At 46.5% G+C, this 18,632-nt stretch overlaps 1 protein-coding gene and 2 non-coding genes across 22 annotated transcripts in view; 1 reads left to right on the forward strand and 2 right to left on the reverse strand.

The window, feature by feature from the left end:
* SGSM2 (small G protein signaling modulator 2) overlaps positions 1-11,972 on the forward strand; it is a 46,783-nt gene extending 34,811 nt beyond the window's left edge. For 8 of the 19 annotated variants that reach the window (XM_004946793.5, XM_046902712.1, XM_040650556.2 and 5 more), the window contains 9 exons: positions 400-528; positions 2,114-2,311; positions 2,973-3,377; positions 4,116-4,240; positions 5,836-5,918; positions 6,405-6,514; positions 7,646-7,742; positions 8,204-8,371; positions 9,181-11,972. In XM_004946793.5, the coding sequence (XP_004946850.1) occupies positions 400-528; positions 2,114-2,311; positions 2,973-3,377; positions 4,116-4,240; positions 5,836-5,918; positions 6,405-6,514; positions 7,646-7,742; positions 8,204-8,371; positions 9,181-9,269 (1,404 nt within the window). In that variant the 3' untranslated portion in view covers positions 9,270-11,972. The remainder of the gene's footprint in view (positions 1-399; positions 529-2,113; positions 2,312-2,972; positions 3,378-4,115; positions 4,241-5,835; positions 5,919-6,404; positions 6,515-7,645; positions 7,743-8,203; positions 8,372-9,180) is intronic. The other 11 variants (XM_046902708.1, XM_046902713.1, XM_040650565.2 and 8 more) reach the window with 3 other exon arrangements.
* Positions 1-18,541, reverse strand: LOC107054766. 2 transcript variants are annotated; one of them, XR_006931853.1, is made up of 7 exons: positions 17,242-18,541; positions 16,343-16,638; positions 16,087-16,163; positions 11,963-12,028; positions 10,125-10,230; positions 6,810-8,633; positions 1-240 (listed from the first exon to the last, which is right to left on the reverse strand). It is a non-coding gene; the product is annotated as a translation initiation factor IF-2-like (transcript). The 2 variants fall into 2 exon arrangements; XR_006931852.1 differs by having other exon boundaries at positions 16,343-18,541.
* MIR1592 (microRNA 1592) lies at positions 15,855-15,921 on the reverse strand. Its single transcript, NR_035078.1, has one exon. It is a non-coding gene; the product is annotated as a microRNA 1592 (primary transcript).
* Positions 18,542-18,632: the final 91 nt, after the last annotated feature.

The raw sequence follows: 18,632 nt of genomic DNA on the forward strand, positions 1-18,632 counted from the left end.
TAAGTCACAAAATACCTTTATGGTGATTAAACTGTAGCTCCAGTGTGCTGATGTGGTGAGCATGGTGAGCATGGTATCCCTTAGAATTGTTTGCAGGAAGTATTAAAGGTGCTTTCTGGTCTTCCCAGGATGACTTCTCATGAAAGGCAGTCGATTTTACACTCTTCTATCTTTTGCTTCTCTGATGATGGCAAAGATATCAATGAAATCTAAAGCAGTTGATCTCATGATGACTCCAATCTATTAAAATTAGATAATTTTCATAAGAGACACAACAACGTTATTAGACCGGATTTATTAGACATGGCTGTGTTTCACTGTCTCTGTAGTTGGAATTGACCATATATGAGCATGCCTGAGGAAAATAAAGATGTATTCTTTTTCTCCTAACTGCTGCAGAATTACAAGGAGCTGGAACTGCTAAGAAAAGTTTATTATGGTGGAGTACAGCACGAGATTCGCAAGGAAGTATGGCCATTCTTGTTAGGTCACTATAAATTTGGCATGGCCAAAAAAGAAATGGACCAGGTAAGTACAAATTTCTGGGGATAAGAATTATACTTGCATAACAACTTTTGTTTTCTAAATACCTAAAGTGTTAGCTTTTATTACTCTTTAATATTCTGAAGGCAGAATGCTACTGAAAACACAAGTGACAGGTTTATTTGGAATAACTGCTCTATCTGCATGATACTGTGTCTGTTTGTGTGGACTTCAGTTAGAGCTGTCTGACTAGCCCAGATGGGAATCAAACCACAACTCATGGATTCTAGCCCCAGCTTCGTAGAGCACATGCATTTATACAGCTAGAACATGAGAGATTTGACAAGAAGAGCTGAATACCTGAGTCAGTTTGTAAAAAAGGAATTACGGTAAATTTAAAAAGACACGTTGCAATGTGTAAATAATTGAACTGCAGAATACAGGCTCCTTTAAGGCAGTTATTTTCCCTGAATTTGTTCCATACTAGTACAGGGGCGCTTCAAACCTTATCTGGAATTCCTGTGAGCTACTCAACACCAGTAATAAGTAATAGCAATAACTGACTCCTCAAAGTGTACTACTGGACGCTAAATAAATCTTACAATTGAATCTAAGAGTCTATTAAATGAAAAAGAAGGGAACAGTCATAACATCAGCACATTTAGGAATCTTTTCACATCCTTAACTGAAGTCATCATGGGTGATTTATCACCTTTGCCTTCTGATGGTATTTTTGCAGTCCATCAGCATCCGTGGGACTCCAAAGCATGGCTGTCTTCCAGCCTTCCACTAACAGTTGTATTTTGTGGTGTATGACTCTGCAGCTACCTCAGGTGACAAGAAGCCTGCAGCTCTTGGCATGAATGCTCTGGTAGCCACTCCAACCAGCAGAGCCTGGAGCCAACTAACAACAGTGGTTTCTCCAGCTCTTGACAAGTGACAGAATAGTGAAATTATGACGTGTCCCTTAATAGCTCAAGGGGGGTTCTGCCTTTGTTTTTCAGCAGAAGCCAGCACTGGCAAAAAACAGTTTTATTACTACAGGAACCAGAGTGGTTGGGTCTGCCTATGTACAGTGTACTATGTTTAGTGAGCAGGGATCTCTACTATTCAGGACTCTGTTCCAGCATATAATTCTGTACAAGCTGATGTCAACAAACCTGTAACCTGGAATTTGTTGCAAGAGCTGTGTTAGAGATGGAATAGAGGAGGAAAAAAAAAAAAGTAAAAAGGGAAACAAAGATGTTAGGAATAATCCAACTAAAGCCAGCTATTGCTCCATCAGATTGCATCTGACTTGTGTGTGAGGTTTCACATGGAAGTCAGTGACATCTTTAGCTCGTCCCTGAATACTGAAGTGCTGTTGATAGCAGATACAGGTACTTATATTAATCTTTTCTGGCATATTCAGTGGTAGTTTATTCCCTGCATTAAATATCCAACTGTCTTTCCTTTGCAACAACTTACTGTCCCTGTCATTGCATTTTCAAGTGATTTGTACTCTAGCAAGAGGGCTTCAGGACCCTTTAGGCTGTTTGAGATACTACATTTGCTTTAGTTCTCCCCTTCTGGCTTTCGTTTGTTTTTAATGCCATCCTTCCAGGAGGGCCAGCATTTCAGTATCTATCAGTCTGTCTGTCCACAGGTGGATGAAGAGATTGCTCTCCGATATCAGAAGGTTATGGCTGAGTGGAAGGCCTGCGAGGTCATCGTAAAGCAGCGAGAGAAGGAATCACATTCTGCCACACTGGCCAAGTTTTCTTCAGGCAGCAGCATTGACAGCCACGTCCAGCGGCTGATTCACAGGGACTCCACCATCAGCAATGATGTAAGCATTCCTTTCCAGAACTTGTATAATGCAGGTTGTGTGTGTGTGTGTGTGTGTGTGTGTGTGTGTGTGTGTGTGTGTGTGTGTGTGTGTGTGTGGTGGGAGCTAACATTACATAGACTTTAAATAGTTACCTGATACTTATATATTGAAATAGTAACCTGATAGTTAACTGATTTCACTAAGGCAAGAGAGAATAGGCTGTGAGGTAAATCATTTGCATTGTTAAAGTAATTTGAAGGCCAATCTTGACTTCAACAGTAGGTAAACTGAACTGAGGCCTGAGGTATGTTGGTCCCTTTCAAAGATAACTTAGGATGGCCACAAGCTTTTAGAGTTGGTGTTGTAAGTAGTGAAGCTTTACTGCTTTACGAGGTTTTTCTAATTGAAGATTGTGAAAGGGGAGACATAATTGCAGGAGACAGACACGAGATCATAAATTGGTACTATTTTTAGATTTATGGTTTCAGTATCAAGACTGAAGAGGTCTGAACTTCTGCATGCATGGAAGCTCTATTAATTTTTGATCTTGCTCACTAGAGTAATGGAGTTATTTCACCCTTGTGGTTGGAGATTCGTTTGCTACATTAATATTTATTGCTTCTCTCTTCTCTGCTTTACCTGAATCTTTTTTTCCCCCCCTTTCCTCATCCACCTTAAGGTCTTTATATCTGTAGATGAAACAGATTCAGCAGAACAAGACTCAAAATGTCAAGATGACCCTACTTTCACTGTGGTATCTGCTGACACACCAGCAGCAGCAGCTGCTGTAGAGCAGCAGTCTGTAGAGTTCGACTCCCCTGACTCTGGGTTGCCATCCTCACGGAACTACTCTGTGGCCTCAGGCATCCTGTCCAGTATTGATGACGGGCAGAGCGTCTCCTTTGAAGAAGGGGCTGAAGAAGAGACCAGCGGTGACATGGAAAGGACTGATCCAGACACAACACCTATGCAGAAAGCCAAGTCAGCTGTACCGCAGCCTCAGGACTCAGTAGCAGAAGAGCAGCTATGTTCCCAGGTGGATTATTTAATGGATGTTGCTTCTGTCTGTGCTGCGTCTTACACAGTAAGTCACAACTTACCTACCGTCACCTCTCTTTTTATGGCAAGCACTTACACTGGATTTCAGATGGGATTTAATAGTGACAGTCTCAAACTAGAACTGCAGGTGGTGGGAGGATAACTGAGGATCTTTACATCCTGATATTTTCATCTAGATTTTGAGATAAATCGCAAGACAGTTAAAAAAAACTTGTCTTTGAGTGGAATAGGAAGGAAAGAATGTGGTACAGATCTAGTAGCTAAAATTTTTGACAGAGGATAGGACACCAATTATAAGATTTCAGTGTCACCTGTCATTGACCTCAAAGGGAAATCCCCATTTAATCAACTAAACAACCTACAACTAAAGACTCCATCATCTCTATTGGCGTCACTGTCGACAGATTAGTAGTTGAGGTTTTGTTTGTTTTGTTCTTGGAGCTGTTGAACTAGACATCACCCTTTGTAAAGAGCACAGGCTTGGGCCACTTATCAGTGGTTTGTTGATTCTTAGAGTGAATCTGTACATGGGACTGTTCTAAGCTCAGTCTATAGCCACTGCTGATGGATATTCTCCTCCTTAGTGCCACTAAGGCAGACATCAGTTGGAGTCAACCCTGAGTTGTGGAGAGGAGAAAAGACATGAATTCTGCTACAGCTCCATGCTGCTTATCATCGCTATCTAAATTAAATCTGTCTAAAAGTGATATAATAGCCTGCATCTGACTGAACAGCAGATCTAACTTAAACTTTTCTCTTATAGATAGAATTACTGGACACTGTTGCCTTAAATTTGCACAGAATTGATAAAGATGTCCAGAGATGTGACCGGAATTACTGGTATTTTACTGCTGACAATCTGGAAAAACTCCGCAATGTTATGTGCAGGTAGGACAGCTTGTAAACTGAATTACTTTTCACATGTCTGTCATAAGCCATAAAATATAATAATGTGTAAAAAATCTTACTTATTAATTTAAAAGAACTTGAAAGAAGAAGGAATGATAAGTTAGAAAGTATAGGTATGACAGATGGCTCAAGTTGGGAATGCAGACTTGAGAAATCTTGTTTGTACCTAGCTTTGGTTTCCTACTCATGCAGATAATATACCCATGCTGTAATGGGGTTATATGAAGATGAACAGATGCAGTGTTGACGGATATCTACTGGAGTAGACAGGAAGGAGATCTTCAGATCAAACTGTATCAAAGTATTTGACCACTAAGGTCAGCCGGAATCAATAGAAAACTAGTTTCACTAATAGGAATGCAAATTACCATGAAGGCTGTTCAGCTGAACATGCCTAAAGCAGAACGTGTCTTAGACTTCATCTCCTGGAAAATATAGATTCCACTTATCACAGAATCCACTTAGAATACAAAAAGCAACACAAAAATAGGTGTCGCTGTTTTATGATTTTTGGTTGTCAGTATTCCACATCATAACATCATGCAGTGCACTGGGAGTTAAAGAGGTAGTGCCCCAGTTCCAGGTACCTGGATCTGAGAAGAACAAGCACATAGTACACACCCCAGAGGACTTTACGCTATTTGTGTCTCTGTTTTCCACTCGGGGGAAAGATAAATACTATCCACAAAACACTTTCCCTTCCCTTTTTGATCTCTGCAGTGTGTGAGCTCCCCAGATTGTCTCACCTCAGCATTAGAATAAGGCCTTCAGCTTTTGGACGCGCTCTCTCATTTTATTTATTAGCTTCAATTCCAATTACATTATATTGTGCTATCTTGCATTCCGATATCTTAGTCAGTAAATTAGTTTGTTTTGCCTCAGATCATTGCTGCTGCTTTGTTTTTAGGCCCATCTCTCTACCCTTCTTCCCTTTCTCCCTTTTCCCAGGGTGTGGGTCTGTGGGTCCCCCCCACCCTGCTACTCATAGAGCCAGGCTGAACCAGCCCGTAAGCCACTGACAATACTTAACTTTTTGACCCTTTTTTTCCAAAGATAATGCTTCTGTGAGCTTTTCCCCCCCACAAACAGTGATATACAAGCCATGTATGTAAGGTCTGTTCTGCAGCCAAGCAGAAAGTAACACAGGGCTGTGAAATGCTCAGGACTGTGAAGCAACAGAAAGTTCAGAGGCATTCAGTAGCTGCTTATGGTTTGACCTTGCATAATCAAATTGGACTTCAATACTATATTTAGGTTTTGAGGAACAGGAAGATAGAAGTTTGCTGTTACTTAATTCATCCTGTAAGTAGAAAACTGATGAGATTCTTTCAGCTTTTCATAGCAAACAAAGAGCCTACTGCAAGAGTCCATGTTACAAGAGACAGAAGTACTGCCATTTTCGCCTAATGAGTTGGAAAAACTGAATTGTTCCATAAAAATAAGATTTAGAGATTTTCTGACATCACACTTCCAAAAGGAGTTGGATCTTCCATGCAAGACAGAGCCTTGAGATGAAGGCACAGCAAAGGGATTTTTTTAATCCTATTATCTCTTGTGCTTTCTTCTTTCTACAGTTATGTTTGGGAGCACCTAGAAGTTGGTTATGTCCAAGGCATGTGTGACCTCCTGGCTCCTTTGATGGTTATACTTGACAATGGTAAGAAGGGTTTTCTTTTGGAACATATTGGTATCTTTTGAGAGACCTTGTTATAATAGCTATTTTAGAGGTGGTATGTTTTAATTAAGGCTAGCTCATTATTAGGAAGAACACACCCAGAGCTCTTACCTGCATTTTCTCTAGGTGAGGTTGTTGCTGAAATGACAATCATGAGTATATCAGGGATTCCCTGCTTAATGACCAACTTCCAGATTAAATTTTATTACATTTTCAAAGCAGCTGTTTCTGCAGCTGCTGAAGATGGAAACTTAACCTCAAGCTGTGTTGTTTTGAAGCATAACTAAGAAAAGTGGTCCAGATTCAACTGTCTTCCATTTCGTCTAAGTACTGATGATGGGGCTAGGGAACAGCAAGGGGAAAACCATTTTTTTTTTCTTTTGCCCTGCTGTACATTATCAAGGAATCAAAGAAGTCAGAAGACTTGCAAGAATTAAGTGTTCTGCATTATATGCATTGTATCTGCAGATCAACTGGCTTACAGCTGCTTCAGCCACCTGATGAAGAGGATGAGCCAAAACTTCCCCAACGGAGGTGCTATGGACACACACTTTGCCAACATGCGGTCTCTAATCCAAGTGAGTCTTTCTGAATCCTATTTAAATGAAGCTGAGATTGTTTCAGAGGCTGAGAGCTGCCATGATGCCATAGTAAAGGGCAGGACCTCCACTGATGGGCTTTTAGCCATCTGGTACTTCAGAGCTGGCAAAGATACTTATGCACTCCCAGACTGATTTCCTGCTTCTTAGGGGGCAGCAGTTGCTGTCACAACAAAGAGTATGTATTACAGCAGGTCAGTTAAGGCTAACTTGACAGAACAAACTCCTCAAACTTCTGCCTCCATCATACCAGCTACACCACAGAATGACTCACCTTTGTGGTTCAGTCCAGCTCCAACTGAAGTCAGAAAGTCACATTAATATCCATCCCTACATTGCTTTTGGAAGAGAAAACACTACTATTTGTGGAAACAAGACCTTTATTACAGACTTATAGACTATAGCTTTATTTGTGTTTACACAGTATGCTTACTGAACGTTTTTTGGTTGCAAGAATTATCTGGAGGTAAGCCATTATTTGGTTTCATAGGTGGTAATTTAAATAACAATTCATATACATATAGATAGATATATATGTGTATATATAGATGTACATATGTATATACATATACACATCTATGTATGTACATATATATACACATATACATATAATATATAATATATATTGTATTATATTATCGTATTATATTATTGTATTATATAATACATATAGATGTACATATAGATAGATAGATAGATGTACATATATATAGTGAAAGCAGAGATCCAGTTAATAAAAAAAGAGAGTCAGGATGGAAAAAACAAGCAGCAAACAAACACAGCTGCAGCATTTCTCTTGAGCAGCAAAAGCAAGACAAGCAAGAGGATGCCACCCTCATTATCCAGCAACCTTTAGGATAGCATCTGTGAGAAATGACTACAGATGTACTACTCATTTAAGACATCTATCAGACATTTAGCAAGTTTGGGGCAGCTACACCACTGGCATTTTACAAATGCATAATGAAAGGCAGATTTGTGCAAGGCAGCTGCTCAGAATAACTACAGGATCAGGTGATAAAGAGCAGCTCAAGAATTCACCAGCCTCTAACACCTCTGATCTTGGCTACTTTCAGACAAGATACCAACATCTGATGTTTTACATTTTAGATTCTAGACTCAGAGCTTTTTGAACTGATGCATCAGAATGGGGATTACACTCACTTTTACTTCTGCTATCGCTGGTTCCTGCTTGACTTTAAAAGAGGTAATAATGTTTTATGCCTATGGAGTTATGCAAAACTGAACAGACCTGTGTCTGGCTGTAGCAAAATGTGTTTATGAGGGACAGCTCAGTAGCTGTTGGACTCTGCTGAGTGATGTGCTTTATATATTAGAAGGACCTCTGCTATGCATTTAGATTCACAGCCTGTCATATAGCCCCTTACTACAACAAATGGGCCCACCTGTGCTATCACATGGGTACTGCAGTTTGGGCATCTTTTTGGGGTTAAGTTGCACTACTCCACCTATGCTCTTTTTTAATTTTCAGTTGCCATACTTGCACTAATAAATGACAGGAGTTGGCTGGAGGAGAAAGGGAGAGGGAAAAGAAGTCATCACACAATTATTTTCTACATCAGGACTGAAAGACATCATAGTGGGGGGTGGGGGAGAAATGGTCAATTTGAATAATCAGATGCTCTTGTAATGTTTATTCCCATTCAGAATTGTTGTACGAGGATGTATTTACAGTGTGGGAAGTAATTTGGGCAGCAAAGCACATCTCTTCAGAACATTTTGTCCTTTTCATTGCCTTAGCACTTGTGGAAGTTTACCGAGAGATTATCCGTGATAACAACATGGACTTCACTGATATCATCAAGTTTTTTAACGGTAAGACATATTTTAAGAAAGACATTGCAATAAACAGCAACTATCCACAGTCTGCTGCTTCTCCCTTACTCTGACAAACCACCTGCAGTTGTTCAGTGTCCTTGCTGTCTTGAGAGCCCCTGTTACTTTTAAGCTGAGAATCTCTTACCTCTTCAGTTACATTGCTTTCCATGTGCACAAAGGAATGCTCAGATTTTCATCTACTTGCTGAAGATCTGACCTGCCCCACAAACAGCAGTGCCTCAGTTTTCCTAAAAACAAACTGAGCAACAAAAAGAACATGTATTGTGGTCTGTCAGGAGATACTTTCCACTTTCTGATCTTACTTTTAGTAGGGCCCTCTGTACGGGGAACTACTTAGCCACATTGCTGCAGGTAAAAGAAGCCATTCTTAAATGTATTATCACTTGTAGAGGGTCCAGCAGAAGTCCTTTCCTGGAGAGACATCTTTTGATGAAGTTGGGTTCTGGTTCTTCAGCTTTATGTTTTTTAGAATCCAGGAGGGCTGTTCCCAGTCAAGGATGGGTACTGACTTCCCATTGCTGTTCTGTGGTCATAAGAGACTGTGATTTTTTTTGCAGCAAGAGAACTGACACCTGAAGGATTAGTTCTTGCTGCCAGGACCTATGGCACTAAGGGATTAATTCACTTACTCATCTTTAATTCTAAAAACCTAAACCACTGCCAATACTTTTGTTTTGGTACTCATGTTACACTAATTAATCAATGCTAACACGACAACAGTATCAATGCTAGAGAAGAAATGTTCCTGCTGTGGACAGTTAAAAATGCTTGTCTGTTTCTTTTAGAAATGGCAGAACATCACAATGCCCAGGAAATACTGAGGATAGCAAGAGACCTTGTCTACAAAGTACAGACACTGATTGAAAATAAGTGATAACGAGCAGACCATCATGGGCCCTGCTGTGAGCTACTGGATGGAGCATTTCTTGCACTGTAACTTCAAAACGGTGTTTTAATTGCATCTTCCATGTAATGTAATAAATAACCAGATTTGTAATACTTTTAAAGATGAACTTTTCCTTCACCAGGTAGGGTTTGTGTTTGATAGTCCTTGTTACACTCAACTTTGTATTTCAGGACGGAATCCTTTTGCATTCTCTTATTTCTCTCTCAGACTGTCTGCTTACATAACTGAGATATTAAAAAGGGGGTATTTGACATATTAGAGCATTTATATTTTGACTTAATGCACCTTTACTGGCACATGTTGTGCTCTGCCAGAATTTTTTGAGGAGGTAAGGCCTGATCTGATACTGAAGTGGGGCAAGCACTGATCTGGGTCCGTGGAAGAGCACATTTGTGGGCTCACTTCACAGACTGTATCCTGAACATGGAAGAGAAACGCATATGTAGATCCTGTTGCTAAAACATTCATACTTACATTCAGAATATTTAGCAAGTAAAATAAGATTAACAACTGGAGCATAGCCTTACAGTAAGTAACATGGTTAAGATGAGCAGTGAAGATCTGGCAATGCTGGCCAGAAACATTGGTTAGCCTTTGCTGCCTAGCTCATGCTGTTGAGTGTTCAGAGCCTACGTATGCTACAAACTTGCCCTTGTTTTACTTTGCAAACTTAGTTGGCAAGTATTCCCAGATGACAAATCTGCCAAATATAGTTCAGGTTAACACAGTTTAAGCACACAGAAAGAGTTTCCTTGCTTATGTTACCAAACCCTACGCTCTTTGCATCTGTGCAGAGTCCCATGAAGTTCAGATCCTACTTACAGAGCAGACACTGCACAGCCTCGCCTCCTCCAGTTCATTTACTGCAGACTGCTAACCTCCTCTTCCCTGCTCTGCACAGCCTTCTGGGGGGACTTCCCTCAGGATCCTGCAAACACAAACCAGACATTTGTTAACTCAAGCAAGTCTTGGTACTTGCCAGATTAAGCGGTTTAAATTGTTGCACAGGATCCATTTTTCTGTGCTGGTTTGTAGAGCTGTCCTTGCACACACCATGGCAGTTCTGTGCCTCTTCTTTTTGTGCTTGGCTGCATGCCTTCGGTAGCAGCATATATTTTAACCCATATTCTATAGAGAGCAAAAGTGACCCACGGTTAGCTGGGGCTCAGCCATGGAGCTGTCTGTTCCTATCCTAGCACTTCATCACACTATATAAAATTTATCACCTGTACTCCTACTGCTTTCCCAGCATGTGTTGTTTTTAAGTGTATCTCTTGTGTCAGCCAGAGAGAGGAAGGGAGCAGCTTTTTACTCATGGGATTAACTGTAGATTTCATGGATTGGTGTGACCTGCGCTCCCAGAAAACTCAGTGACTGCATTTTAAGTATTCCTCCCTTTGCTACTGAACCTCACTGATAAAGTTTGAGGTTTCTTTTCTTTTTAAAACATCATTGAGAGCAGGCTGGGTTACACAGCTTTGTTTTCATTGAGCCTCCAAGGTTGTCAACAAAAGCAGCTGTCAACTCAGATGAGATTCTACAATCAGATTTTAGCAAAACAGGCACAGGGAATCAAATTACTCTGTCCAAAGACTTCAGTCCTGGCTGGTACCTCCCCTCCTCTTACCATACAAGCAGTGAGCAGTTTCTCTTGCTTTTGCAATAGATGCATAATGCCTTTAGGTCCTAATGAGCTGAGCAGTACTTGCACAAGCAAGAGGAAGATTTGATTCTACAAGTGTCATCTGTGCTTAGTTCTCTTTTTATGATTGAAGTAAACTAAAACTAACAAATAGTGTTCCAAAAGGAGGTATATATATATATATAAAAAAAAAAAGGAGGCAGCATGCTTTTTTACTCAATAATCGAAGCCCTTAAAGTGGTCTCTGAACATTTGATGGGAGGGTAAAGTAAAGACACCAATCTGTCCCTGCCCTCATTTTCACACTCACAGGTGTCACTCACAGCCAGACGGTGACACCAGCAGTGCAGGCAGTGCTGTATGGGTACCCCCTCACTGCAGAACAAACTTGCAGCACTGCACGCTCAGTAGCGCCACGGTCACAACGCAGGAGTGAGAACAGATGAGCCTACAGAAGTCTGAAAAAAGGTGCAGTGGAGGAGGAGGGTTAGAAGGAAACCCCCTCTCTGTGCTAACAGTGCTAAAATAGTACCAGTGGGAATGACAGGAGGAGGAAGGCTGTGACTGATAAGCTGTACTCCTCAGCCACGTGTCCAACAGTTAGGGTGCGCCCAGGATGGGAAGCCAAGAAGCTGTGCTGCAGGCATGCTGACAGTCTGACCTCACCATTACTTACAGCTGCACACCACGCTTCTCACGGGGCAGAGCATGGCTGCTGAGAGGTCTGAAAGCGCTTCAGTTTGTGTCTGCCTGTTGTCTGAAGAGCAAAGCATTAAAAAAAGCTCTCCAGTATACAGAGCCTGAAGAAGTGATGTAAGAAATAAAACTGCACTATTTTTCTTTGTTGGGAATGTACAAATCTATTTAAAAAATACTCTGCAGAATTTGTTGTATTTGTTATAATGTTCTGTCTAATTGTATTTTATGAATATTGTGTATTAACTTATTTTTGTCAAGAGCAGATTATTCTCTTTATTGCTCAACTACGTTTAAATGTAACATATAAATAAATACTTACTGTCGAGGCATTCTGTGGAGGTCGTTGGAAACAATTTCTCAGAGGGAGCCCCGAGGAGCAAACCATCTGCAAAGAGAGGGGATGCATAATTAACATCTCCATCAGAGCATACGAAGGCTTTGCACCAAGCAGTGTTTCTGAAGTAGGTCGGTCGCTGCCAAGCAGACTGCTCACGGCCCTCAGATGGCTTCCAGCACTGATGGAAGTTACTTACAGAGCCCAGCACCTCCAGCACACACTGAGCCTGCTGCCAGCGCAGCGCGGAGGAGTGTGAACAGAAGCAGGCCTGTGACAAGTGCTAAAAAGTGAAAGTCCCAGCCTACACTCTCAGGCCTGATCGTGCTACAGCTAACGTTAAAAAATCCAACAGCACGGCTGGGCTTCCAGGATGGATCCTCCTCCATCACTCCCTGTTTGTCCCCCAAGTCCCCCTAAGACTCCTCCCCTGGAGCAGTGACTCTCCCTCTCCCCCACCTTGCTGCCTCGCTGCTCCTCTGCCGCCCTCAGGTTTTGCAGATCGCTCCTCCACGTCCTCCTTCAGGCAACCCTCGTTTGTATTTCTGCTGGGAGCTCCGCCCAGAGGAGGTTCGGGAGGAGCAAAGCGAAGTTTTCCCGACCCACGGACTGTCAGAAGCCTGAAGTACCAACGCCGCCCTGCAGCCCCTCAGCCATTGCTCGCGGCTGTTAGAGCTGCTAATTGTGCGTTTATCCTTACACAAGAGCATAAGCCCTGTATGAAATGTACCTGGGGACACGTTGGCTTAAACGATCTTCCAATGCTTGTGTCCTTTGCCTTCATCTTGTTACTTTGCTTTCTTTTCTCCAAGGCCTTCTTAGGACCAACATCCCCTCACGCAGCCCAAGCACTCTTCTTTCCTGCAAGCTCTCGGGAGCTTTTGAGCTGGGTGTTCTGACTCAGCTGCCCCCCAGAGCTGTGGAGCCGCTGCAGCAACAGGGATTCATTTCAGCAAAACGCAGCATCCCAGTAAGCTTATCACATTGAAATTCTCACTGCTACCCACTGCCAGCAGCAAAAAAAGCCAACAAATCTGCCCTGCTTCCTGCTCCTCTGTAACCCACACTCAGCCCAAGCAGCCTGCTTGGTTATGTTTCACGTGCTGCTTCCAGTCTACCACTCGTTTTGCCAAACACAGCAACCTGGGCCCTTACAGTTCACTGCCACATCTCACAGCAGCCTATTAAGTCAGCCCCAGGTCTGCCTTCTGCCTTCAGAAGCTCTACCCCATCCAGAAATGCTATACAGTTTCACAAGCAAAATTAAGAAACAAGCAAAGAACCCAAAGCAATAAAACGACAGAACTTCTTTCAGCTCCCGAAGGCCCTCTGACACCACTGCCTTCAGCAGGAACCCCTCCCCAGCACCGGCCCAGCAGCACCACAGCCACCCTTGGATGAGCTGCCTGGCACAGCCGGGCCCCCTCAGCTTCACTTCCTTCCCACGGGCTCTGGGCAGATCTCCCTGCCCTTCCCAGACAGCTCCAAAAGATGCCTCTGAGGAGGCTGACACTGGTGGTGTTAAAAGGCTTTGTGTCTATTCCTGCTCCACAAACCCCCCCAGCACCACCCCCCCTCAGTGCCCAGGCACAGTGCTGGCACTGCTCGGAGCAGCACCCAGCACACATTCACCCAGGCAATTCACAGGAAATGAGCAAACAAAAGATAACGCTCTGAGCCTCAGGTCACAGCCAAGCACTGCTACCATTAACACCTCCACATCTCTTAAGAATTCCCAGGAGGGAGAAAGCAAGCAATAACAGTGGAAGAGCTCTGCCTCACCTGGCACGCCAGGTGTGCATCACAGCAGTGCAACCGTGGCACTATGACGGGGGAGAAAGCAAGCCCAGGCAGCTCCCAGCACACCTTAGCGATACCACTTTTAATATAATGGAGTTTTACTTTATTTTTAAGCCACACATTTTCTGTTTGTTATGTCCAAGCATACATCAAAAACAACACTCCCCACCTCTCCGTGAGTTTTAATAAACTTATAAGCCCTGCACTGTGCCTTTCTTTGTTCTTCTTGCCCCATCAGACACAGCTCCCACCTGCCTGCAGCTTTCCCCCCATAGCATCATAATGTGATGGAAAGCACAGCAATAATAGGGGGGTGGCAAAGTCTTTGGCTGCAGCAAATGAGGACCATCCCAAATGCAGCAGCTGTGGGCACAGGAACAAAGGAAAAGAACTGCATACCTTTGGAAGACCCCAGGTAGGCAGGGATCTCCAGTGCGATGCCCTCACCTCCACTGCCAACCCTTAAGGGAGGGATCCTGGCTCCAGCCCTCCTGGTCACTCAGGTACACTGCATGCAGCTGAGCTCCCCTGGGCTGGCCCTGCCTTCCCACCAGGTGCTCCATCACTGCTTCAGGCCCCCACACAACAGCCACACTGAAACATTCTTACTGCATCATACCCTGAAGCCCTTCCCCCCATGCTCCCCTCCTGCCTTCCATTCATCCATCCAAGCTTGTTAAACTTACTGAGAATTATGTGGTATTCCTGGCAGCCTCCAAAGGTGGGGAGGGGGTGGACATGAAGAAGCCGAAATAGTTCTTGGGGAACACAGGTAGCATAAGATCTCCTTATAAGGTGCTGCTAATTAAGTGTCACAGCAATTGCAGCTGCTGGCTTCTGCAAGCCTGGCCAAGCCTGCTGTCCACACAGGTGCAGCTGAGGCAGCATCAGGTAGCACAGCTGAACAATCACCAGCACGACTGTGAATCCCACTGCATTTGATTTTTCAGCCCAAGAAGCCATTGTTTCCCTTTCCAGAATGTTTTAGTTGGGTCTACTGCAAGGTCTGACCAGAGAACCAATTCTAAGCAGTGAGATGAATGGTATCCTGCACATAAAGTGTGCAGACAAGAGAGGGGACAGCTCATTTCCATGCCTGTAAGAACGAATTACTGGGATACTCTGACTATCTAATAGCACCTAATTAACCAAACTCAGTGTTGGCTCCTCCTGGGGTTAGCAGGCAGGCTGAAAAACAGCACCACAATGTTTGAGCAAAAGGCCGTTATGAGCAGTTCAGAAATCAATTTGGGTTTAATTAAGAGCACTTCAGAGGCAGACAAGCAGGGCTGCAGATTCCTTATAGTCTGCTAAAAACACAAGGGGCAGCTCTGCAGGGAATGAGGCTGAGCCTCAGTGTTAACCCAGACACACAAAGAGCAAGGCGCCTCTGAATGCCTTCCCAGATACAAACATGGAGGCTGGATGTGCTCACCACGCTGGCAGCTGTGTACCGAGGCCTGATGTTGGCTCCAGCACTCTCCAGCTGGTCAGGGCTGAGCCGTGGGCACGGCCACAGCACAGCAACCTGCTGGGCTGCATGAAAAGGAAAGGGAAAAAGCACCCATTCTGATGTGCCCCTGTAGTCCTCTCTGCTTTAGCCCCACCCTGATTTGTAGAACCAGGGACTTCTCACCAGTGACTCCTAAAAGCCCAGAGAGAGCTAAAGGCACAGCTGCAGCAATTACACAACTGAGTTTGTTTTAGCAGCCCAGGCCCAGCTGGGGACCAACCACACCTCTCCCCCACAAACACTGAAAAGGTCCAGACTGTGCCACAGATGTAAGTGGACAGAGCTGCTTCTCAAGCAGTGTGGTTGTGCTTGGAGGGGCTGTGACCACTGGTAGGGGTGCCAGGCCATGCTCTGCCCCTGCTCTTCCTATGAACTCCTGCAGGAAGGGGGCTGTGAAACTTCCTCCAAGACTTCAGCAGGATGTAGTGGCAGGAGATGGGGTGCTGACACAGCCCTGTGGTGCCACCAGAGCTACTCAGATCTGGGCTTCATTTGCCCACTCGTGGCTTTGCCAGCACACTACAGCAGCATCACACAAATGCTCCTGCAGAAAGACCACAGGCCCCTGGCAGCGCTCAGCAGCAGATGTGTGTGAAAGGAAAGCACACCCGTTGTCTGAGGCAGTGCCAAGCAGCTGGGGCGGCACAGGTCCCTGCAGTCACTGCTGTGCCCCACTGCCACCTGGATGCACCCAGAAGTAAAAGGACAGACACAGAGCACAAGGAGCCGGAGCCTGAGGATACATAAGCACACAAGGGGTCGAGCAATCAGAGCAGTGCGGTGTGAGCCGGCTTACCTGGCTCTCAGTCTGTGTTCCAGAGGAAAAGGACCCAGGAGGCTTTTCTCAAAACCTGAGACATCCAACTTTGCGACCTGCAGGAGAGACCATTCAGATCTGAGTTAGGTGAAGCACGTTTAGCCAAGCTCCATTTCCAGTTCCTCATCTCACAGGCATGGATGCTGCAGATCCCCCCTCCCAGAGCACACCCAGGAGCACCCCTGGCCCCCACACCAATGCTGTATGGCACCGTCCCCAGCCGCCAAAGCCTCACCTGGCACACGCGGTCACAGCGCCGAAGGCATCGTTGGCCAACCTTCCCCATTCAACAGGCATTACATTTCAATCTTCTCTAAAGGATGCCAATAAATTAAAGCTACTTTGCTGGTAAACCTTCATGTAATTTTGATTTTCCAAGTTTTGATGCATTCTGGGGCTGGAAAGGAGCCGCCGCTCCCCGCCAAGCACAGCACAGCCGAGCCGGGAGCAGCGCTGGGCTCAGCCTGGGGCGGCTCTGGAGCTGATGGCCAACAGCACACGTTTGGAGAAAGCTCAGAGAGCAAACACTGTCTGTATGAGTGGAAAGAGACAAAGGAAGTGAAATGTCTGCATGCAAAGCGCGAGGATGAGATGCAGAATCCTGGTTCAGATTTCAGCCCACGTTTACTTCAGCTTCTGTTTATCTCAGGCAAGTGCTTATTGCATGGATACTATTCATGTTGGATACCCAAATTCTAGAGCATTATTAATATAATACGGCTGAACAGTAAAAACACAATATGTACAAAATTAGTTTTTTCACATAGCAGATGCATCCAAACACACAAAAATCCTTACAGCTTTTCAGCGTCTCCTGTCTCACTGAACTGACGGCACAGTGAGAAGCCCTCACCATAAGCACACATCTGCCCGCTGTGGCTGCTGACCCTTTTCTGGCTTTCCTGTGAGGTGCAGCGAGGGGCAAAGAGGTTCCCGGGGCTCTGAAGGAGAAGCGCTGGGTGCGATTCTGCACCCACAGCCGGTACGGCCACTGCAACACCCGTAAGGCAGAGAGCTCGGCGGGACTGGAGGCAAACAAAGGCTGAGGATGTGCCAGGACGGAGCGGGGATTCCTTCCGCACCGAGTGCTGGCAGTGAGGCCGGCAGGGCTCCGTGCTTTGCTGCAGCCCTCACCTGGCAGAACGCCGAGGCCGCAGCTTGAAGCAAAGGCATGTCGGTGCGTTCCATTAAGACCGCCCTTACTGCATGGAGGAACTCCTCATTGGATCAGACTCGACGCGGGTCTGTCGCCTTGGTTCAGCGTTCCCCACCGAAGCACAGGGAGCTGCCCGGCGGATGGCAGCGGGCACGGGGCTCTGAGCGCTCAGCGGCACAGACGGAGCCCGCAGGGCGGGAAACGCGGCATGCAGGGAGCGGAGCCCGCGGTGTGCGGGGAACGGCCCTGCGGGGGAGCGGCGGGCGCCGCAGAGCCAACAGAGCACGGCCGGCAGCGCTCTGCCCCCGCAGGACCCATCTGTGCGCTCAGCATCGAGGAAGGCGTCAAACCGACGGGCTGGTTCTGTATCGCAGCAGAACCACGCGGTACCCGCAGGGAGCGAAACGGCGCCGTATGGGGGGCGCGGCCGGCAACCTCCACTACAGCCCGGCACGGACAGCACGCGGCGCCCCGTGCAGCTCAGCCGAACGGAACGGGTCCTGAACGCCTCCTGCAAACGGCGCGCAGCGAAAGGCCTCAAACCGCCCGTCCTGCAGCGCCGTGCAGAGCCGCGGGCACTGAAGTGCGGCACCACTGCCGCGCAGCTCCGCGTGTCGGGGCGGAAGGTGCCACGGCCGACCGCACCACGAGTTTCCCTTAACGCTGAACGCCCGCTCCTAACCGCGGTGTTTGATGGAAAGAGAGAGAAAAAAGAGCCCTGTCACCGATTCCCAAACGCCAGCACGGCGGGGGACGCGGCTCGTTTTCCTCACGCCATCTGACGGCTCAGCACAAACCGCTCCGCCCTCACGGCAGGGAAACGCAGCGGAGGCACAGCGCGACCCCACCGCGCGCACCGCCCGGCCGCAGTGCGCGGCTGCATTCCCTCCGGCCCGGCCTCGTGAGCGCCGATCCGCCCCGAGCGGACGCGGCCGGCCGGGCGGCGCTGCGGGCCGCGCTCAGCGCTGTGCTGCGGGTCGGACCCGCGCAGCGCCACGCCGCCCTCACACCGCCGCGCTCCGCCCCTCCCCGCGCGCACCGCCGAGACCTTCCGACGCCGCCCGCAACCGGGAACCGCTTCACGCTTCTTAATGCAGACGTTTTCGCTCACGGCGCACATCGGCCCGAGCGGACACGGCAAAAGCCGCCGCGGCGCCCGCCCCGCCCGCGTCTCACGTTACCTTTCCGTTCTCGCGCTCCTTTGTCCGCAGGGCCGCCTTCAGTTCAACGCGATCCGAGGGCGGCAGTCCCGGCTCCACAGCAGGGCGGGAAGGCGCCGCGGGTTCCGCTTTTCCCGCTCTTTTTCGGACGCAGCGCGGAACGGCGCGAGCCCACACGGCAGCGGGCGGAGCTCCCGGGGGCCGCCGGC

Source organism: Gallus gallus, chromosome 19 (genome assembly GCF_016699485.2).
Source record: "Gallus gallus isolate bGalGal1 chromosome 19, bGalGal1.mat.broiler.GRCg7b, whole genome shotgun sequence".
Classification (NCBI taxonomy): Eukaryota; Metazoa; Chordata; class Aves; order Galliformes; family Phasianidae; genus Gallus; species Gallus gallus.